General features: G+C 45.9%; 1 protein-coding gene across 1 annotated transcript in view; it reads right to left on the reverse strand.

Annotated features, from left to right (window-relative positions):
* SRRM4 (serine/arginine repetitive matrix 4) overlaps positions 1 to 21,318 on the reverse strand; it is a 140,788-nt gene that overhangs the window by 14,955 nt on the left and 104,515 nt on the right. Inside the window, exons 5-9 of the mRNA XM_019493617.2 lie at positions 19,737 to 19,763; positions 18,199 to 18,249; positions 14,253 to 14,351; positions 12,930 to 13,092; positions 436 to 773 (exon numbers count right to left, since the gene is read on the reverse strand). Of these exons, the coding sequence (XP_019349162.2) occupies positions 436 to 773; positions 12,930 to 13,092; positions 14,253 to 14,351; positions 18,199 to 18,249; positions 19,737 to 19,763 (678 nt within the window). The remainder of the gene's footprint in view (positions 1 to 435; positions 774 to 12,929; positions 13,093 to 14,252; positions 14,352 to 18,198; positions 18,250 to 19,736; positions 19,764 to 21,318) is intronic.

Genomic DNA, 21,318 nt, shown 5'->3' on the forward strand with positions numbered 1-21,318 from the left:
TGAGTTCAGGTGACATCTAGATACAGACTGACAAAAATCACAGGGTTTGGGTCTAGCCCTTTGATTCCTGCCTGTATTTGGATCCAGGCGGAATCTGTTCTGAGGGGTCTTGCTGCATGGGGAAGGCCATGGACAAAGAGAAGAATTAACTGGCTATGATAAGAATGGTCCAATCTCGTGCTCCAAAGGATAAGCTGTTACCATGGGGCTGAGAGAGGAATTCTGCACAGACCCTGTGCCACTGCTCAGGTAAGCTGCGAATTGTCATGCACCTTCCTCAGAAACCTAAGGAAATGCGTGTGTTGGAACACTGCACCTGCTGGACCACTGGTCTGACTTGCAGAATGGGGGTAAGTTCCCATTGCAACAGATAAATGAGCAGGAGACACTAAGCCATTCCAGGAATGGAGGTTGCAATGGTTGGTGATCACTGACCTTTGATCCTGTCCCTGGGCATCTGGAGAGAGATTTTCCAAAGCTGTTCCCTTGACCTGGGAAAAGCAACTGGTGAAGGAATTTCCTGAATCAGAGCTGTTATCACTGTTGGCCAGTTTAGGCTTCCCAGAGGAGAAGGAGTGGCCAAAGCCATCATGCGCTACATTTCTTTTCTCCTGGATGTCCTTTGACCTGGATGAGCTTGTTTGAGTGGAGGGAGGAGAAGAAGTATCGTTTCCTGAGTCATATTCATGGGACCCTCCATTCTGACTGGCTAGGTTGTCAAGCGGGCTGTCTGTTTTGGTAAAGAGGTCAGCAGAAGACCCTGACTGAGAGATCTGAAAGCAAAAAAGCCATTTGGCATTGTTTGAACTTTTTTCAATGGTGGTTTTATTCTGTCTGACTTTTTTTTTTTAAATAAACCAAGAAATTTTACCGTCATGATGCACTGTAACAAAAAGAAAGAAAGAAACAAAGCAAGAAAAGAAGAAAGAGGAGAAGAAAACAAAAGCACATATCCCTGAAAGAAAACCACAGTAAGAAGAAACTTCTTTGCCCCCTGATATGATAACTGGAAGATTTAGACATCATGCAAAGAGTATTAGCATGCGAGTCATGTTGAACAAAAGATTTAAAAAAATATCGGGAAACAAAGGAGTAAATAAAAAATAAGAAAGATAAAACAGAGAAAATAACCCTTATTTAATCTAAAAGAGGGGAAAAAAAAGAAACAGGACTATACATACAAAAAAACTACATACTCCTTGGAAATAAAACAAAAATGGAACAAAAGCCTAAATGATTCTTTCTTTTTTAGTTTCCTTAATAAGGAGACTGAACAAATGTTACCAAAAAAGAAAAAGAAAAAAAGAGGTTTATGTACAAAGTAAAAACTGGCAAACAAACAAGTTTAGCACTTTGAAACTAAAAAAAAAAGGAAAAAAAGAAAAAAATAAGAAAAAGAAAAATCCCTCTGGAAATAAAAGATATACAGATATTTCTTTGTGTGCTTTTTTTCCCCCTGTAGAAGGTACAGCTAATGCTCTTGAGTGACCTCTAATAAATTCCCTAGTGTCTTGCGGATAGTATCCACTTACCAATCAAGAATTCCTCCTTTAGTAGGTAAGGTGTAAGAAAAAGGGAAGAGCGGGCAACATAAGTCCATCATTAGAGTCTCAAATTACAAGAAAAAACATAAACCCTCTCTTCAAATCCTCATCGTCAATCGCTCGCTTGACTCTTTTCCCTTTAAATTTCAAGAATTCTTTTTTGCTTTGTTTATCTGCTAATTGTTTTTAATCAAGTTGTCTAGTCAATTCCTTCTGGCTGATTACTCGGGACAAAAAATCACTGTTTTGACTCAATCCCCTTTGATTTCATGCTGGCCCACAGACACACTGAAGTTAAAAAATAAAATAAAATAGAGGGAAAGTTAAAAAAAAAGGGAGAAGAAAAAAAAATCTTTTTTTCCCTATTGCATGCTAGAGAATGGTAGGGGCAAAGCAAAGCTCTGATCCTGCCACCTGGTCACTTTCTGTAAAGGCCTTATTTTTGTTTGGTTTCATAGGGGCTGTGGGAAGGCAGGGCTCCGTATCCTATGTGCAGTCTCACTGAAGCTAACAGGACTCTGTGTGACCGTAGGGTCCCCGTGTGCAGTGCCAGAGCCAAGTTCTACAGATGCCAGTCGCAAGCCTGACCCAAGTCCCACCAAATTCAATGGAAGACATGCTGGTGACTTCAGTAGAAGCTTGCTTATCTTCCAAAGCAGCAGTCAGTTTGATGGGAGTTGAAGTCCAAGGTAATAAATACGCTACTGCTTATCAGAGCACTTTGACTGCAGTGAGTTTTGTTTTTTGGCAGGGTTGTAGAGTGGGTTGAAGGATCTTGATTTAATAAATAACTTAGGAGTGGCCCTGCAGGCCTCCCTCAGACAAGTGGTCCTTCTGTCACTGGCCACACTGATTACAGCAAGGCTGTAGGATCAGGGCCTGTGGAAATATATTGCTTTACTATAAAGCTCCAGGGTCAGAACCTCCACTAGTGTAAGTCATTGCTGCCCTTGTGCTACAGTGATTTATACCACCTAAGGATCTGGCTCACCAGATGTATACAGCCTCCCTCTACCCGACACATAAAGTAGAATGCATCTTTGCTCTGTACAGAGGGGAGTCAGACTTCATGTGGGACAATCTGTGTAGGCTCCTGTGCAGGACGGGTATAAAAGAGAGGGGTGTTATTTACAGTCCCCCTCACAGAGACATATCACAATATGATTAGGGTTACCATAAGTCCAGGTTTTCCCAGACATGTCTTCTTTTTGGGTCCTCCCATCTCTGTCCGGGCAGTTTTTAAAAAATGTGATCAAATGTCTGAGATTTTGGTCAGCTTAGCTTTGAAGTTTTTTCCAGCTTGCCTAGCAAAGCCCTGCTTGGGGCTGGAGGGCGTGAAGGGAGGGCGACTGGAGGCAGGGTGCACATACACATGACCGGCATGCAGCCAGGCAGGAGGGTGGGAGCAGCTCTGGTAGCTGCATGCAGGTAAGTCTGTGGGGCATGGCATTGGAGGGCCAGGGTTTGGGGACTGTTGGGGGGTGTGTGTGGAGGGGATGGGTGTGTGTTTGGGGGTGGGGGGGGTGCCTGCCAACACTGGGGGAAGTTGTCCAGGCACTGGGGCTGCAGCAGGCCAGAAGAGGTGTGGGGAGGCACCTGCCCCTCCAGCAGAGGAAGATGGGTGGAGGGGCCCTTCAGGGGCAGCAGAGAGCCACCTGGAGGGAACAGGGGCTGCGTGAGGGGCACCAGCAGGGCTGTGGGGGCTGTGTCTTGGAAGTGGGGGGCACTGGGGGACAGAGGACTGTTGTTCAGGAGTGTGGGGCACTGGCAGCACCAGGGGGCTGCAGGTTGGGAGTGAGAGGCACCAGCATGGCCCGGGGGGCCGGGTACTTTGGATTGAGAGTAAGGGGCAGCAGCAGGGGGGCAGGGGCTGTTGCTTGGGAGTGAGGGGCAATGGAATGGGCAGGGGCAGAGCATCAGGATATCACTGCCCCCCACAATCATATACCTCCTCCTCCTAGCATGACGTGTCTTCTGTTTTAGAACTGGAAATATGGTAACCCTAAATATGCTTAGCCTATTTGCTTGTAACCTTGGTTGCAGGTCCTTTGCAATGGAGGTGTGTTGCCTCGGCCCCTCATCAGGGTCAGAACCAATCTTGGTTCCTCCAAGTCAGGGGTGGGCAAAATGCAGCCATTTTATCTGGCCTGCAGGGCCCCTAGAAATTTAGAAAATTACTATTTATCTGCCCTTGGCTGCCTGTCAAGTGGCCCTTGATGGTTTGCCAAAACCTAAGTGGCCCTTCGCCCAAAATAATTGCCCAACCCTGCTCTAATTGTCACCGCTTGCATTACACTTTTGTGCATCCAGTCAGATGGTGCCTCCCCAGAATGCCTACTTGCTCGCATCATGTGTTTCACCTCACTGCTGGCTGCTCCCATGCCCTAATCCAAGGGTTGCTAAATGGAGCACGAGGTCTGATTCAGCAGCATTCTTTGGACAAGCAGCATCCCAACAGTTGGCTACAGTCAATGACTGTTAAAGCAGAACTGGAGTTCCTCGGAGGGAAAAGCTTTTGGAACAGGAGCAGGCTGTGGAGAGCCATGCCTTGATGAACACTGTGTAGTGATGCTGTGATTGCTCTGCCGTCCAACAGGGCCTTGAATCAGGATCTCAAAGTACTTTATGTGCTGCCTCATTTAGCAGTGGGGATTATTAAGGCATAACAAGGGAGAAGTGCATGGTGTAAGATCACACGGAACTTTGGTGGCAGAGACGAGGACAAAATCCAACTGTGCTGTCCCTTTATTTTGGGCCCCACTCTTTGGGCACAGGTAGCCCCAGAAAAAGACATGAGATTTAGGGTGATATCTTTTATTAGACCAGCTTATATGTTTTATCTAGAGCTGGCTGGAAAATGGAAAACACCCTATAAGGAACAGAAATTTTCCTCTGAACAAATGCTCTCTTCTTCCATCACAGAATTGGTTCCTGAAAAGCTTTTGTTCCCAAATTAGTTATGGGCCCAGATGCTCTAGGGGAGATTTCACCAGATGCCAGGGGGAGTGATCAGCCCCAGATCACACACCAGATTGGGGTTGAAAAAGAACCCACAGTCTCCAAATTTGTGTATGATGATAACTTTTCTTGTTATATATCACATTGCCATTGTATATTAAGGGAAAAATAGAGCTTCAGAAGAGTGTGAGGGAATTGGACATCCCTCTTCTGTCATATTGGCATCAATTTGTAATTGGATTACTACTTGTAGCTTGGATTCAGTAGAAGAGCCCTGCCACAGTGCCCAAAAGCCCTTGAAGAGGGAGTTTATATTGCATGTAAAACCACAGTTAGCTTCTGCATTCTTGAGATCTGTTCCTATACTCTGATGTGCAGGCAGATTTTTCTGTTTAGATCAGACATGAATAGAATGAAGGAGGAGGATGTCCAATTCCCTCACATTTTTTCAATATTTTCATCAATGACCTAAAAGATGGGATAGGCGCACCCTCAGCAAGTTTGCAGATGACATCAAGCTGGGGGGAGTAGTAGATACACTGAAGGGTAGGGTTAGGATTCAGAGAGACCTTGACAAATTGGAGAATTGGACCAAAAGAAATGTCATGAGGTTCAATAAGAACAAATGCAAAGTCTTGTATTTAGAACGGCACAATCCCATGTATCAGTACAGGCTGGGGGCTGAGTGGCTGGGCAGCAGTTCGGCAGAAAAGGACCTGGGGATTACAGTGGATAATAAGCCGAATATGAATTAACAGTGTGCCCTTGTCATGAAGAAAGCTAACACCATTCTGGGCACCATTAGTAGGAGTGTTGCCAGCAGATCAAGGTATGTGATTATTCCTGTCTATTCAGAACTGGTGAGGCCACATCTAGAGTACTGTATCCAGTTTTGGGGCCTCCACTACAGGAAGGATGTGGACAAATTGGAGAGAATCCAGCAGACAGCAATAAAAATGGTTTGGGGGCTGAGGCATGTGACTTCTGAGGAGAGGCTGAGGGAAGTGAGCTTATTGTGTGTTTATAGACATGCTCTGGGAGGTGAGGGGGAGGGGTGCTTTAATTAGAGCAGCTCCAAGAGCTGCTCTAATTAAAGCATCCGGAGCATCATGTGTATCAGCGTCCCTGCACTGAAAAATGGAAGCGAGGGCACTTTTAACTAAAGCTTGTCAAATGAGTCAAATGAGCTTTAGTTAAAGCACCCCGCCACCATTTTTCAACATGGGGATGCTGATACACGTGATGCTGGAGTCTGCTGAAGCGTGGTAATTACCATGCTCCAGCAAACTGGACTAACTGAATCTGCACCAACACACTGTAATCACAGTGCATCAGAGCAGCCTCTCTGCATGTGTATAGGCACCCATTTAGTCTGCAGAAGAGAAGACTGAGAGGGGATAACAGCCTTCAACTACCTGAAGCATGATTCCAAAGAGGATGGAGCTGGACTGTTCTCAGTGGTGGCAGATGACAGAACAAGGAGCAATGGGCTCAAGTTGCAGCAAGGGAAGTTTAGATTAGATATTAGGAAGATCTTCTTACTAGGAGGGTAGTAAAAAAACTGGAGCAAGTTACCCAGAAAGGTTGTGGAGTCTTACTCCATGGAGGTTTTTAAGACCCAGCTAGACAAAGCCTTGGCTGGGATGATCTAGTAGGGGATGGTCCTACTTTGAGCAGGGGGTTGGACTAGATGACTTCCTGAGGTCCCTTCCAACCCTGATTTTCTATGAGTCTGTGACACAGTGAGAATGGTTTGTAGTTTGCATCTGGATCTAACTTCCAGTTTCAATTTCTTGTAGGTGATAGAAAACATAGTACATTTTCCTTTTCCTGTTCCAGTATTTCTGAACCAGCCCTTTAAAGGCACCTATAAGAAGTACCTGCTTTTGTTTAACTTTTGCTAAAATCTGCCTGTTAGTCACTGCTGTTCTCAGCAAATAGAAAGATCAAACTCCTGGTTCATTTCCATCAAAGTCAAGTGGAATTAAAGTGAAGCACACGCTTATGGGTTTTGCTAAATGGGGTCAATATTCTCTTTTTCCTCTTGCAAATTTTATTCCTTCCTCACCATTTTTAAACCGGACTTTTTAAAAATGTCAATTCAATCTAATAGAAATCAGTGACTGGGGATCAGTGTCCTTTTTTCCCAGTACCTGCTCCTGCCTTAGTTAAGGGCCTAATAACTTTAGAGAGAGAGGACCCAAAAATCTTACCCCTGGCACCTTGCTCTTGTTGGGTCAAACCCCCAAGGTCTTCATTAAGTTTCAACTATACTGGAAGCTTTGCCTCAGTTCTTTTCTGAGGCTATCTTCTCTCCTAGAGCTACTGGTGATTCTTCTTAGGTGCATGGAAATAGTAGTTCTATATTCAACCCAAGTATCCCTTCCATTACCTAGCCTCTATGCTAGCAACTCTAGGGTAACAGGAATCACCTGTGATGCATACCTTCCATCTGAGGGCTGAAGAACATAGCCTGGCATAATGGCAGGTGGTCAGGCTGTCTAAGTACCTCTGTCCACCCCCCGCCCAAGCCTTAACAATAACCAGAATTATATAGGTATCTGCAAAGTCTTCCATGATTTCTTGGACAACTAAGGTAAAGCTCATCCATATTCCAAGCACCAGTGTATGAACTACTGAAGCCTTCCAAACAGGACTTACACAGGGCAAATAATGGTGAACACCCCTAGGCACTGTGGTGAAATAAATCACTGCTGAACATAACTTATTATCTTGTTCCATTTAGCTGCATGTCAGGAAGCCACAGCCATACAAATGATAAACCAAGACCCATATTTGAAAATACCATACACAGTACAATTGAATCCTAACAGTCTTAATTTTCCTTGGGTGTCTTAAAAGTGCTTGGTCTTTTATGGTCCAGATTTGCTCTGTGTGAACCATTTAGGTTTTTTTCTTTGCTCTCATAAGTAATTAAATACTCACAGTGAACTTTGCTTCCATTGGCTTTCACTGGGGAGATCTACAGCCACCCTCAGGGGAGCCTAACATACTTATTTATTGGGGGTTTTTTGTTTGAAATCATTATTTAATCAAAATGAAGGGCGAAAAAATGAGGCCCTTGCTTATACTTCAGAATTTAATTTCGACTGAATTTGTAGATCAAGCGGAAGCACAGCCTAATAGGTTACAAAAATACAATCACTAAGAGTATTCCAATTAAACTGAACAAGTCCATTTACTGTGCTTCAAATGGCTCCGTAGAGAGATATGACCATAAATTTTCTCAGCCATCCAGGGGCTGAGATTTTGCTGCGAGTAGCTCTGCATGGTCTGGCTTAGAGATGGAACATTTTTTCCTTGGATATTTTTCTTCTTTACAATCTATTTCCAAGAAATGTTAATTTTTCTGGAGGTGCCTAATCTCTTTTTTTGCATTCTAATAATGCAAAGAATGAAGAACTTGTGTCAGTGTTCCCACCGAGCCATCTTCACCATTGTAGCAGGAGGTTAAAGAGCAAGAGCATTTTGCTGATGGGCTTCTAAAGTCAGATGCAACACCTGCTGTTAGACACCACTTGGGACAGTGAGAGCATGTGGTAGGTTTTAGGGGTATATTCTACTAATGGGGGGAGTTTAGGTCCAGACTCTTAGCTGGGGTAAACCAGCCTCATTCCACTGGCCTCACTGGAAGCCTGCTGATTAACTGTAGCTGAGGATATGACCCTTTCTGTTTAAATCCTATGTAAGTAGGGTGACCACACATCCTGATTTGGCCAGAACAGTCCCAGATTTTGAAGGCTGGTCCTGGCTGGCTGGTGAAAATTAAAATGAGTGTCCTGGGTGCAGGGCACAGAGTGGGAAAGTAGAGCGGCAGAAGCTGTGAAATAGGAAGCCCTAGCAGACAGCAAGATTGCCCTAAAATAGGTTAGCTTGATTAGTGGAATGGCCGTTAAAAAGGAGAAGTGATTGTTAACACCTGTGAAGTAAAGAACAATAGGTCATTGACAGGCCATTGACACTCTTAGCAGCCTGAACATTAATACCAGAGCTGCACCATGACACCCTGGTCCACCTCTGCCTGCAGCAGTGCTACTGACTTGAGAGCCGAAGGGGGATGGGAGCAGTGTCCCAGATTTCATTGTCCCATATGGTCACCCTATATTTAAATAACTAATTTTGAACAAAGATACCAGTGGATGGAAATATAACCCCACAGTGCCTAATTACGGATTCCTGACTCAAGCAAAATTCAGTGAATCGATCCTCCTTGACTTTAATGGGACTCTTACCTGCACCGAGAGTAGGGGATTGAACCCCTGGTACAATGCAAGCTAGGCTGAGTCTACTGCCAGGCAATAAAAACAGGAAAGTTACAGTGAGGAAAGTGTTTTGCTGCACTAGTTGTTTCCTCTCCAGTACAGACTTGGCCACCAATCAATTGCAGTGGCAGGTTTCAGCCTGTTTCTAAGTGGATGTTTGTCTGCCTTGCAAAAATCACTCCAGCCTGCATGACTGACAGCCAGTGCTCTGTGGAAACGCTGAACAAAAACAGCCAGAGGTGCTGCAGATCAGGTTCAAGATGCACCAGGACAGCCTGGGTGAGAGAACTCGTCTAGTATCTGTCCCCCTGACATGCCTACAGCTGATGCTCTCCACTCAGACCCACACTCCTCTGTCCAGGTTAGTCAGATCTTTCCATCCTTCTTTTAGCCCAAACACGATGCTGAACCAGGCAACAGACTGGGGTTTTGGAGGCTCACTGAAATTAAAAAAGAGGGTTTTGCATATATATATATGCAAATATCCCCACCATTGCTTTACTTCTTTTATTCTTGAGTTTTAACTGTGTGTGTTGGGGTCGTGGGGCTGGTAAGTGAAAAAAATGTGACAATTTAAAGTGAACAGACTGGAAAACATGAAGTATCATAGAGACCAAATTTATGTTTCTTGCAAGGCTTCTATCCCCTTCGCAGCACATGCTGAGCGACTCTGCAGTCTGACTTCCATTTTCCTGCCTCCAACCTTTTGTAGGTACATTAGCACTGGAATAATTACTGCTTCTTGGAATAGTTGTCCCCTAAGCCTCCCCATAGTCTCACTCATAATTTGGCCCCAAACTATGTTAGTTTTAGCTGTGGATCTGCCAGTGAAAGGAGGGGAGCTGGCAAGGAGAGTGCATGCAGTCTGTGGTCCGCTTCATCAGATACAACAAAGGCAATTAGATTTCTACCCTGTAGGTGCTTATATTGGTCTGCTTGACTACAATGTCCTGAAAGCACAGCAGCATGTAATATATCTGTAGCAGTGTGGAGCAAAGCATCTACAGCAAGTTAGGGAGCCAGTTAATATTATGTTTAAAAATAAATGCTGCATATTACCCACAGTTCTCTGTGCACTGAGGGACAGCTCTGAATAGGTTCCTATTGTGGCTGCATGTCATTAATTGTTCAGCAAAGATTAAAAGCAAAAGAGGTCAGGACATTGGTTACCAGAAAGATAAGCAGTGTGAAATTATTACTTGTCCTGCCATATGCACACACATGTAAGCATGAGAGAGAGACAGAGATGCCCTGGGCAATGCAATGCTTTTTTCGTACAAGGTATTGATAGGACTGGCTAAAAAAATGCCTCTCTCCCCCCCATGGAAACATCAGTGTAAATAAAAAACAAATCATCAAGGTTTGCAAATAGAAAATTTCCATTGTTGAACAAAAAAAGTTCAACTCATTGGCCGGAAACCAAATCCTGTGATTGGGAAGTGTCCTCCATAGGGCTGGCTGGGAGCCGTGCTTTGCATTGCCATGCCCTGCATTCTCTCTGTTGACCAGTCTCTTTGCTTGGGCTACATCTTCTGCGATATCTCAGGATCTCCCTTCTTGGTCGCCTCTGAGCAGGGCTGAATTAGCCCTTTAGTGGGCCCTAGGCAAACAAACTCATGGGCCCCTACTTTTTTCACTCAATACTTATAATATGTAAAATAAGCACAACTGGGCCTCTTCTTCACTTAGGGCCCTGGGCATATGCCTAGTTTGCCTATGCATTAATTTGGCCCTGCCTCTGAGGGTTCATCAGGGGAATCCCTGACTGCAGGAGATGCAGTGTGGGGAGGAAATTCAGCCCACAAACAAGAAACAGGACACGGACAACCCAATTATCATTGTCATCATGAATCACTGAATCAAAGCTTTCTGAAGCAAAGCATGTGGATTTTGGCCAAACCCTGTTTTGTTTTCAGGTATTAGTGTTTTGGAGTTTTTTTCTGAAAAGTGCAGGCACTTTTCATGAACATTTTCATTTAATTAAAAACCCAAATTCCTGTCAACATTTTTTGAATGGAACAATTCACCTAACCTTAAATAAAGACTGAGCAAAGATCCTACAAAAGGCAGAATGAAGCCACAAAATAGCTATGTCTGGTCATAAGGCATGTCTCCAATGCATGAGATTAAATTTTACCTATGTCTCTCCACTATCAGTTTTCTGCACATGACATTTAAGGTCCTGGTACAGGAAAGTGTCACTATTCAGGACAGCAGTTAAGTAGGTGCTTAACTATAAATGACTATTTAAGTGATTTCCTGAATTATGGCCTAAGCGTGTATTTCTTTTGGGAGATGAAGGACACTGATAGATTGCACAGTGAGTGCATTAATACATTTTTTACTGTCAATATATTTTCTCACATTATTAACCTAAAGCTATCACCATGTCCCAGTGGCTATTATTTCTGACTCCTCACCTGCAGCTTTCTTGGTAAGTGCTTTGGGCTGGATTCTTTGCCTTGCACCATGCATGGTCATCTAGGTCTGAGCACAGCCAGTGCAGAGTCAAATGCTCCAATTTAGACCATTTTAATGGTTTCTACAAATCTGAGTTCCATTTTCCTCTTGTTTGGGGGAGTTTCCAATGGGATGTTTGCCTCAGGACATTCAGGGAGCCTGACTTCAGGGAGAGGTGAATAGGAAGTAGGGTACCCACTCAAATATGGTGGATATGGCTTGCACTACACAGTGCTAACTAAGGGAATGGGAGCAGTATGGCCACATTAGCATGGGGATCTGCTGGGGCTAGTTAGCCCTGCAGAGAATCAGGGTACATTAGCCAAGATGGAGCTCTGCACTAATGTGGCTATTACTGCTTCTGGTACCCAGAGTTTTACTGGCCCTTATTTAGAATGTGCTGTTAACTTATCCATGGCTTCACTAGTCCTCAGTAATGCAGTCATTCAAGCTCATGCCCATAAAAATAATCATAGCTTACCATGCCATAGTGTATTTCTTGTTCCACATACACATACACAACATCTGTTTCTATATACGCATATGCACAGGTGTATATCTTCTATATGTGTTATATATGTAGGTATGCATATATACCCATATCTCTGGATGATGTGTGTGTATACTGGAGTATAAGATATAAGGGAGCATGCACACATGCACACATACAAATTATCCTCTTACTGACTTTGGTTTTATGTTGATATAACTAGTGAATTCAGTCATGTTAATCCTGCTATACAACTAATCTCTAAGTGAGAGGATCAGACCCCTATACCACACCAGTTCTAGGGGACGGGAGTTGTAGTGTTTTGATTTGTACCGTCTCTAATATTGTACACACAGATTTTTCCGTGCTTTGCCTTTTGGCTAATAATTAATACTTGTGCAAAGGGAATAGAAGATACTCCTGTTCTGATGTGGTAGCCTCTCTGTATGCACTCTGCACAGGCATGAGCGGCTGCACAAGGTACAGTGCTGTGGAACAGCAGGCCTTCATTTATATAATTTCTTCCTCTCTCTCCCTTGACGGGGACAGATTATTATAGCATCTCTCCTCATCATCTATGTATATGGAAAGATATCCCAAGGCCTTGGGCTTGATTTTACCCTTGGATGCACACACAGCTCCCATTAGCACCACTGGAGCTGCCTACATGTTCCAAATTTGGCCCTCAGGTTTGTCAGTAAAGAGGAATGATGATCTTAAAGGAATCCCAAGACTCAACAAACATCCTCTGCCAATAATCACCAACTTATTAAAAGTAAATGTTTCTTTTATATATGTTTGATTCCCTTTCTCCCCTGAAGGGCTAAACTGGTGGATATGAAGACCAGTGAATTAAGTTCACATCCAGCTGAGCAAAGACTGCATCACAAATATTTCCCTGTAAAATACCATCGCTGGAGGCCACTTTTTTGTTTAATGTCCCCAATTCATTATTCATAGGCTAAAGTCACAGGAGATTTTTTTCCCCTATCCTACCCCACCCCCAGTGTGAAAGTGCTGAGGGAAGGAATGACTTTTAATACATCGCAGAACAGCATCATTAATAAATAATACAGTTTTAAACCAACTTTGTCTAACATAACTGTAATTGAGTTATAAAAATTTCATATCTGATTTTTTTGCCCAAGTTCCTGTGGCTAGTCTGGGCAGGGAAGCAAAATGGGTAATACTTACTACTTCCTTAGCTGAGAGGAAGCTGTATATCTGAAGGGTTTGGCTGGAGGAATAGCTGGCCTGAACCTCAGCAGAAATGCTTCGTTTTTCAGTGTTCTTTGAATGGTGCCGGGAGCGTCTTCGTCTAGCTTTATGCCTTTCCTCCCGAGATCTGTCTCTGTGCCTGCAAGAAGACAAATGGAACATCAAACTACTCCTACTCTTTATTTGTATAATAGAAATGCTCAGAGTGGCCTAAGTGACACCTCCTGGTGTAGGATGAAGGTTACCTCATTGGAGCTAGCACAAGGCCTGGAGCCCATCTGAGCCCAGAAAGGCTTTGTGCTGACCCACTATATCCCAAAAGGGATTTCATCCTAAGTGATAGCTAGTTTGAGGGACAGCTGACTATTGGAGGTTGAGACAAAAGGTAGATGCTGACTCCCTATTCAGGAATGGTGTTTTACTGCTCTTAATAGTCTGAAACTGGGTTATCTCTGGGCCATGATGCAAGACCTCCAATGTTTGGGTCCAGGATCCAAACCTGCTTGACCCTGTAATAACCTGGATACTAACCCTCTACTCAAGTATCCCTGAGCTTTAGGGGAGGATATAGAATCTGCAACTGACTGTGTCTTGGTCCCATCTCAGGAAGGGATTTATGATCCCCAAAGCCACCTACCTCAAACAGAACACACCTTTGGCACAAACCCCTTTGCTTTACCATCATGCTGCTTCTCCCTACAGGGATCAGTGACTGCTCCTGAACAAAAGCTTCTTAAAAGCAGCCAAACAAAAAGGCTCTTTGAAAGCTGAGTGTTCAAGAGAAATGGGAGCCTGAGCAGGAAAAGGGTCAAACCAGCAACCCTGGCATATATCACTACCTGGTGTTCTGGCCCTTTGCCAGACCTACAACAAAAATGGCTCACCAGGTGCCTTGGGCAAACATGTCAACTAGACACAACATTCACCTCTGTGTGGACACCTATTTTAACAGATATGTGGGATTTAGGTCATGCATGGGCCTTGCTGCTGCTGATGTGAAGAGGTGACTGCCAGCCTGGGACACTGGGTTGATATTAGGCTGTACCTGCATGGGGAGGATCACTGGCATTAGGTATCAGAAGCATAAGCTTCAACTACCTGAGCTCAAAGGCCAAGCTCTGATAGCCATGACACCAGCAGACTCAATGACCTTCAATTTTGGCTCAGCCTCTTTTAGAGGGAGACTACGCTGATTGGCTGTGGGTAACACTGTGATTGCTAACACAACTGTTGCTTTGTCCCTAAGGCAGCTGTGGAGTGAGACTGAAAGGAAAGTGAACTCAGCGAAGGGCCCTTTACCTGCTTTGGCAGCTAGAGGAGCGGGAACCTGAGCTCTCTGACCGGGAGTGGCAGTGGCGATGGCGGTGTCGATGGGATTTTCGCGGCCGGCTACGACAGCTTGTGAAGCAGAAAGAAAGACTTGTTAATCTAGCAATGGCACCAGGACAGATAGCGCCTGGAGGCAAAGTCAGCAGAGTCCAAACTGTAAAAGCAATACCAGGGTTTTTTAATAGAGAGGGCGTTAACTTTTGGGGTGGCTACCAAGAGATGTGAAGGATCCTCTATCACATGGGAGCCTGCAAACAGGACCCCGCTGTCTTTCTTAGAGTTCTGCCATCGTTCACATCTGGCTGCAGGAATTAGAGGGTGGAGCTCCAGGGCCTGGGTCATTCACGGGTCCAGAGCAGAGGATAACAATCTTGCCTAGTGTTAACCTATATGAAAATGCACTTGTTAGGCAGGCTAAAGATCACATTTGGCCACCTGTCTGTAGATGACCTGTAGCCTGGGGCTTTTCTATTCCTGAGCATATTCACAAGCGTGGACTGGCCAAAAAAAGAACAAATGCTTGAGCTGAGTTTTAAGCTCCTTCCCACCAGGCCAGTTTATTACTAAACAGAAGATGGACAAAAGAGACTCAAGGTAATACAGAGCCCTTGGTGGCGGAGACGCCCTCCCACTTTCTCCTGCTGGGAAGGGGAAAGCATGTCTTTCCATCTAGGTGACCCTTCCCTGGCCTTTGTAGAGACCCCCAAAAAACAGCTCCCCTAGTTAAAGAGCACTCAGCCAGACAGAACCTGGTTAAGAGGCAGGTGTCTTTATATCTGACTTCCTGTATGTCACATGCTCACTCCTACTCTGCTCTCATTTTTAAAATACCGAAATGTCATAGCAGGCATATGGGGGATGTGTGCGCTGGGACCCAGCCCAGTACTTTGCTGCCTTTTCCACTGCTCTACTTTGGCAGCTACAATCAGTTGCAATGTGCTTGTCCCCAATTCCTAAAGATTGAGTGCTTGAGTGTGGATGACAGGTGAGTTTGGTGGTAGATGCCTGCTTCAGAATCCTTTCCCTCTTGTGGCTGGTCAGTGTCTATATTTTGTGACAATGCTGGCTGTTCAGTGTAAAAACGATCTATCTGTTCAGCCTGACTTGGAAGCTGGAAGGGGGCAGCCTAGCAGTTGGTGGAGGTAGTGACTGGTTAACTGGTAGGGATATGTTTTCTTGATTTCATGGCCATGTTACCTGACCCTTTTGCATTCTTTTATTTACAATGCTTGTATTCTTGTCCAGATGTTGGGGCTTGGAGTGTAATTACCCGACATAAAATCAACAAACTATCCTCATTACTTGCCTCTTTAAAACTTTTGCCATTCAACCAGGGAGAAGGAACAATACCATGCGACTTAGATGGCCAATCACATGCCATAGAGAAAGAATATATAATGCAAATGGCAAACAAATGAAAACTCCCTGAGTTAGGAGGTGTCAGAGGCAGTGATCCAGAAAGGTTATTTCTGATGATCTTCCCAGGAGCCTGCAGATACAGACCTCCCCATGCCCCACACCAGATGCATGCAGAGTTCACAGCCTCCCCTCCTGGACCAGAGATATATACAGAGGCTCACGAGCTCTCTTGACATCAACATGCCCCTTATTGGTACTTACCTGGATTGTGATCTTCCTGGGGCAGGTGCTGTTGTGCTCTGCAGCCACTGCTGATTGGCTCTCAAACCAGATTATTCCCTGTATCTGATTTCACTCCTATTCCCCTCCCCATTTTAGCACCAGGTTCTGCCCCTCTTATCTCCTCTTGTACCTTGTACTGCTAGTAGCTGCCCTAGAGTCATCAGAGCTACTGGAGTAAAGTACTCCTAAGAGTGCAGCTACCTTTGGGGAATGAAAGCTCTTGGGAGCAGCATCCTGACTGAGTCCCAGACTAGGCCTGTGCAAAGTGGCTAGTACGCGTTTCAGATTCGTCCAATTCGGGGGACAGTGATTTGATTTGGTGATTCAAATCACTCTCCTGAATTGACTCGGCTGAATCTCCAAATCACCCAGGCCAGGCTCATTCCCCACCCACTCTCCCAGCCCAGCAATGGCTGCCCCGCCTGCCCCAGCTCCTGGCACTTTGACAACCCCTACACCCCGGTCACTGGATGCTGCAAAGTGGGGGGGGGGGCATTCCCTGCTGCCCCCCACTGCCCCACGCTGCCCCCCAACCCTCCCCCAATCCCAGCCCCCCCCATGACTGCCCCACTTACCATTCCTGCCTGGTGGGGGGTGATCCCTGCTGCCCCGCCACGTGGGGGGCTCTGCACGAGCCCCCTGAAGCCCTGAGGCTGCTGCAGGAGTGGCGATTTCCAGGGTTTTTCTCCATCTTTTTTTTTCTTAAAGGGCTGGAGCTGGGGTGGGTGGGGCAGCGGGAGGGGGGAGGCTGGGACAGCAGGAAAGGGGTTGGGGGGCTTGTGACAGAGCCCCCCATGTGGCATGAGGCACTGGGGGGTAGCAGAGATCACCCCCCCCCCCCGCACCCGGCAGCACCTTGTGAGTGGGGCTTTTGTTTAAAGCACCGGGAGCTGGGGCAGGCAGGGCAGCCATGGGGGGGGGCTAGGGGAGCAGGCACAGGACGGGGCCTGGCAGGGGTCCACCCGTAGTCCTGTCCCTCCTCCTCCAGCCCCCCCTCCCCTCTCCTAGTACTTACCAGCTCCGATTCCAGCTGCAGCTTCCTGCTGCAGCCACTGGGGACCGTCTGAAGCATCGAAGCTCTCCAAGTCTTTTCCAAAGATTTGGGGAGCTTCAAATCTATTCGGACCTTTTAATTGGTCTCCTGATTCAATTCGGATTCAGAGATTTGGCCACCGAATCAGGCCAAATCTCCTCCGAATCGAATCAGTGCCCAAAGGTTCGCACAGCCCCATCCCAGACTAAGCCAACTGCAGGGAGCCCTGTGATCCTCCTCCCTCTCATGACCTCCTGTTAAGGACAGTGTGGGGGATGCACTGTTCTGTGCTGGCTGGCCTCCCCAGCTTCCTCCATGCCCCATCCCCGGGAGAAGGCAGAATGCCTTGTAAGAACTAATGCTCCCATTATGGCACAGAAACAAATAATCCCTCTGCCCCTTGCCAGGATGTATCTCTCGCTTTTTTATCACATCTGGGGTCAAAGGTTCCAAGTGTAGATCCCAGACTTATGCCCACAGGCTGAGTAAACACATTTGTAAACAGCACTTGCAAAGGCAAGCTGCTACCTGTATGCCCCATTACTCAGTCTGCATGTGTGGATGGGCCCCTTGCGAACAATATTCTCTCTGTTCATTGAAGGTGTTTTGCCAGGGCTGGGCTGATGCACACGTGGATTCTGTTTCATCAGAACTCCCTGCTGATTTACAGGCCCTTTATCCCTGCAGCATGAAGAAAGCAAGCTCAGTTGGCCTTCCATGTGCCAAGCCACTTCCTGACACCACTGACATGTCTGGGTTATGACTATCTCTGAGGCTCTGTCCATTCAGTTTTGCATAAGGCTCTAGCATAGCCAAGTGCTAGCTCTACAGCTTGCACCTGTCACTTGTCCTTTGAAACAGGCAATCCTTAAACTTTGATCTCTACGCTTCAGACAGAGGGTAGAGGGACAAGCATCTTCCAAACCCTTGGGATTAAGTTTTGTTTTTCCTCTAATTAGAAAATGTTCAAGTGTTGCAATTTGAAATTTGACTCATGCCAACCAGCCCTGCTGACCAGTCTCTGTGAAGGAGAAAAGCTTCCCTTTATTTTAGCTGGGAAAATAAGAATCTGCATTCCAAGTGCACCTGGAAGTTTACCAGCTGGAGGCCCATTTATAAGTGACCCTGAACCACAACAAAGAACGGAGAGGCTGCCTGGCACCAAAATCTCCCTTGTACTCCTGATTGGTAAAGGGCAGTTCACCAGACACACATGAGATAGATCAGGACATCTCTACTTACTGTTTTTTGTGTTTTCTTTCTTCCTTTCTTTTACTTTTTGGGCTTGAGGAGCTAAATAAGAAAAGCTAATTAATGGGAAGATTTCAGCTTCAACTACACACCAAGTCATCAGAGTAATGTTACAGTACAACTCAATTGTAAAATACCAAATGGAGAATTATACATCCTGGGAAGAGTAGGCCTTATGCCATTCAGGCTGATGGATCTGTGCTCATGCATCCCTCTGTGGTGAATATGGTCTATGGAGCTTATTGAAAAAGTACATTTCACCATTACCACCCTCCCCCGCCCTTGAATCCCACCAGCTTTTTTCATTTCTATGGAAAATATGGATTAATATATATATAAAACATTTATACTGTACTGAAATAGATGGAGTTACACTAGTATAAATCTGGGGTGACACTAGAGTGACTCAGCCCAGGTCTCAGGGAGATGTTCAATGACCTTCCTGTGCCAGGTCTATCAGATAAAGGATTTGCTTGGTGCTACATGTTTTTTTATAAACTAAACCCTATGAAATACAGTTTTAGGATTCAGTCTATGCCATAATAGATCTGCCATTAGACAGAGGCTGCCTCTGTTGCCAAGGTCAGCTTTCTGAAGCTGCATGTCCTCCCTACTAAACACTGGAAACCTCAAGCTTTCCATTGACATCTACAATCGGGAGCCTTCTATTGCAACTAGGATCTGGCCACAAGGCAGCTGGAAACTAACATAAATACTGGCTTGTGGGTTGAACCCTAAGTCAAACAGGCAAACAAGAGTCCAGCCAGCCTGAAAGGCCACTGGATAGTTAGGGTGAGAACTGTATCTGTAGGCAAGGAAGTTCTAACTATCAAACTAGCAATAAAGTAGAACAGAGGGAGGCTTCCATTTACTGATGCTGGACCCTGCCAGGTACCAAGGCCACCGAAGATGTCTGTTTTTGACAATGCGGTGGTCCCCACGGGGCAAACAAAAACCCAGGAGCTTTAGAAATGTCTCAATGCTGGGCTTCCTAAAGAGATCGCTGACAGAGCCTTTGCTGTAACAGCACAACAGGTTAGTACTGCCAAAGTATTTCCAAATATCCTGGCACATGGGAAGGTAAAAATAGCACTCTAAATTTAAGACTCCTCTGCTTGTCTCTCTAAAGCAATGGGCTCATCCTTTATATGTCTGCCTCTCTAAAGAGAGTTTATCTAAGCCACAATGTACACTCCTCGAGTGGTGCACAGCCTACACTTACATCCAGTGGCAAAAAGTTTACTAGTGCAAAGTGAAGGCTCAAGTGCCCCTGGCCTCAAACAGCGTGGAGTGCTGAATGCCACCCTGCTGGTGAAGATGGCACACACTGCCCTTGTAAACCCACAGGTGCTGGGTGCAAAGGGGCAGGCAAGGGTTTCATAAGCTCAGTTCAGGGAAATGTACACCTCCTCAAACCAGCGCTGGAGCGTCTGGGCTCCCTGAGACTCTTCCAGTGTTTCCTAGGGGGCTGCCTGAATAGAATTACCCCACGGTTCTTAGGTGAGCATCAAAGGTTTGTTTTTTTTTACCTGTGTCTCCTCTTCTTTGAAGATAACCTGCAAGAAACAAAGATAGAAACTGAGTGGAGATGTTGCTCAGGTGGAATCAACACACACCACTGCATTTGTCCAGAGACCCATGCAGTTAAGGCCAGCTTGGTGGCTAAGAGAGGAACCCCACTTGCAGTGTGGCAGGCTGATCTCTGCTCCTGATTAGCTAGAGCACCAGTCTTCCCTGCCACACTTGGCACACAGGCAGCTGAGCTCTTGAAAAAATGCCTAGGAGTACTGAGGTGGGAGCAGCTGGGGGCCAAGTGCTTTTGAGAATCTAGCCCTAAGTGTAATAGCTCTCTTGGGGCAGGCATACTCATTCTTCTCCTTGGTTCTATTTTCCCTGCTGTCACCATTGAAGCACTCAGGCCTGCATCAGGTAAATGAGCCCATGCAGCCATGTGCTGTCATCCATCTGCTTCAAGTGTTCAAGAGGGCCTGACCTATTCTGTTTTCTTTATTTGGGGCCAGATCATTGCCCCTGAGTTAAATGTGTTTCACATAAGGACTGAGCAGCAGTCCTGAGGGGAAAATCCTCCCCACATGATCCTGAGGGGTGGAAAAGGAGCCAGGCTGCTCTCCTTAGTGCACTGCTCTGGTGGGGCATTTGGGGAACCCACCCCCCAGTCTCATTGCTCTACAGACCCTATGATGGTGTTGGCAATGGCAGAGGGGAAGATTTGCTGTCTCGGCAATACTAGTAATTTCTCTCCTAGGTGGAATCATTTTACAGGGGCAGCCCACATGCCACTTAATCTTCTAGATGTGCAGGTGAATTCTGACCTTGGTGTAAATTCAGAGCATCTCTTTCAAAGCCAATGGGCCTGATTTCCTGGTGCTTTGCCCCAGGCATACTCTTTTACACTGTGGCAAGGTGGGTGTTCAAGGCTGCCATTTGGATGGGGTTGTTGCTTCCCCCTGCTCTGTACTGGCAGAACTGGCTCTTCCAAGCAGCCCCAGCATCAGGGCTGCAGGGCAGACCCCAAGCAGGAGCTCAAGACTCGCTCCTTCAAAGTGAAGGGCTTTGGGGGAGCTGCTGTCTTCTCCCACTACTCTGCATCTGTCTCTCAGTCTCCCACCTCCCTCCACAGATCATCAGGCTCAGCGTTTAGCCTTGTATTATTTGTAGGTTTGTAAAGCTGTTCCATCTTGTGGGTTCAACTAAGTATAAATCCACATGTTTTTGGAGGGAGACCAATTGTTCTCAGCAAATATTAGTTTAGTGCCTGGGAGGAAATAGTGATATGTGTGATATTTATACATGTAACTGTGGTCTTTAAGTGAGAAACAGGCCCAAGAACATAAATCTGGAGCAGCTGCAAGCCATTCTCCTGGCTGGAAGGTTTCAGGGGGTCCAGGTTCTTACATACACAGGTCTGGGCAGTGCCATTCAGACCGACGTTTGCACTTGGGATGCTGGAATGCTTGGGGCAGAGGAGAGAGGGCTGCTGGGTCCTGACTCTGGGGTTCCTGTCACAGCCTATCACTGGTTCCAATATTTGAGTGATTTTGAGGCTCACTCAGATATAGTTATTAAAGCAAGATGGAAATGGAGTGACCG

This window comes from Alligator mississippiensis, chromosome 10 (genome assembly GCF_030867095.1).
Source record: "Alligator mississippiensis isolate rAllMis1 chromosome 10, rAllMis1, whole genome shotgun sequence".
NCBI lineage: Eukaryota > Metazoa > Chordata > Crocodylia > Alligatoridae > Alligator > Alligator mississippiensis.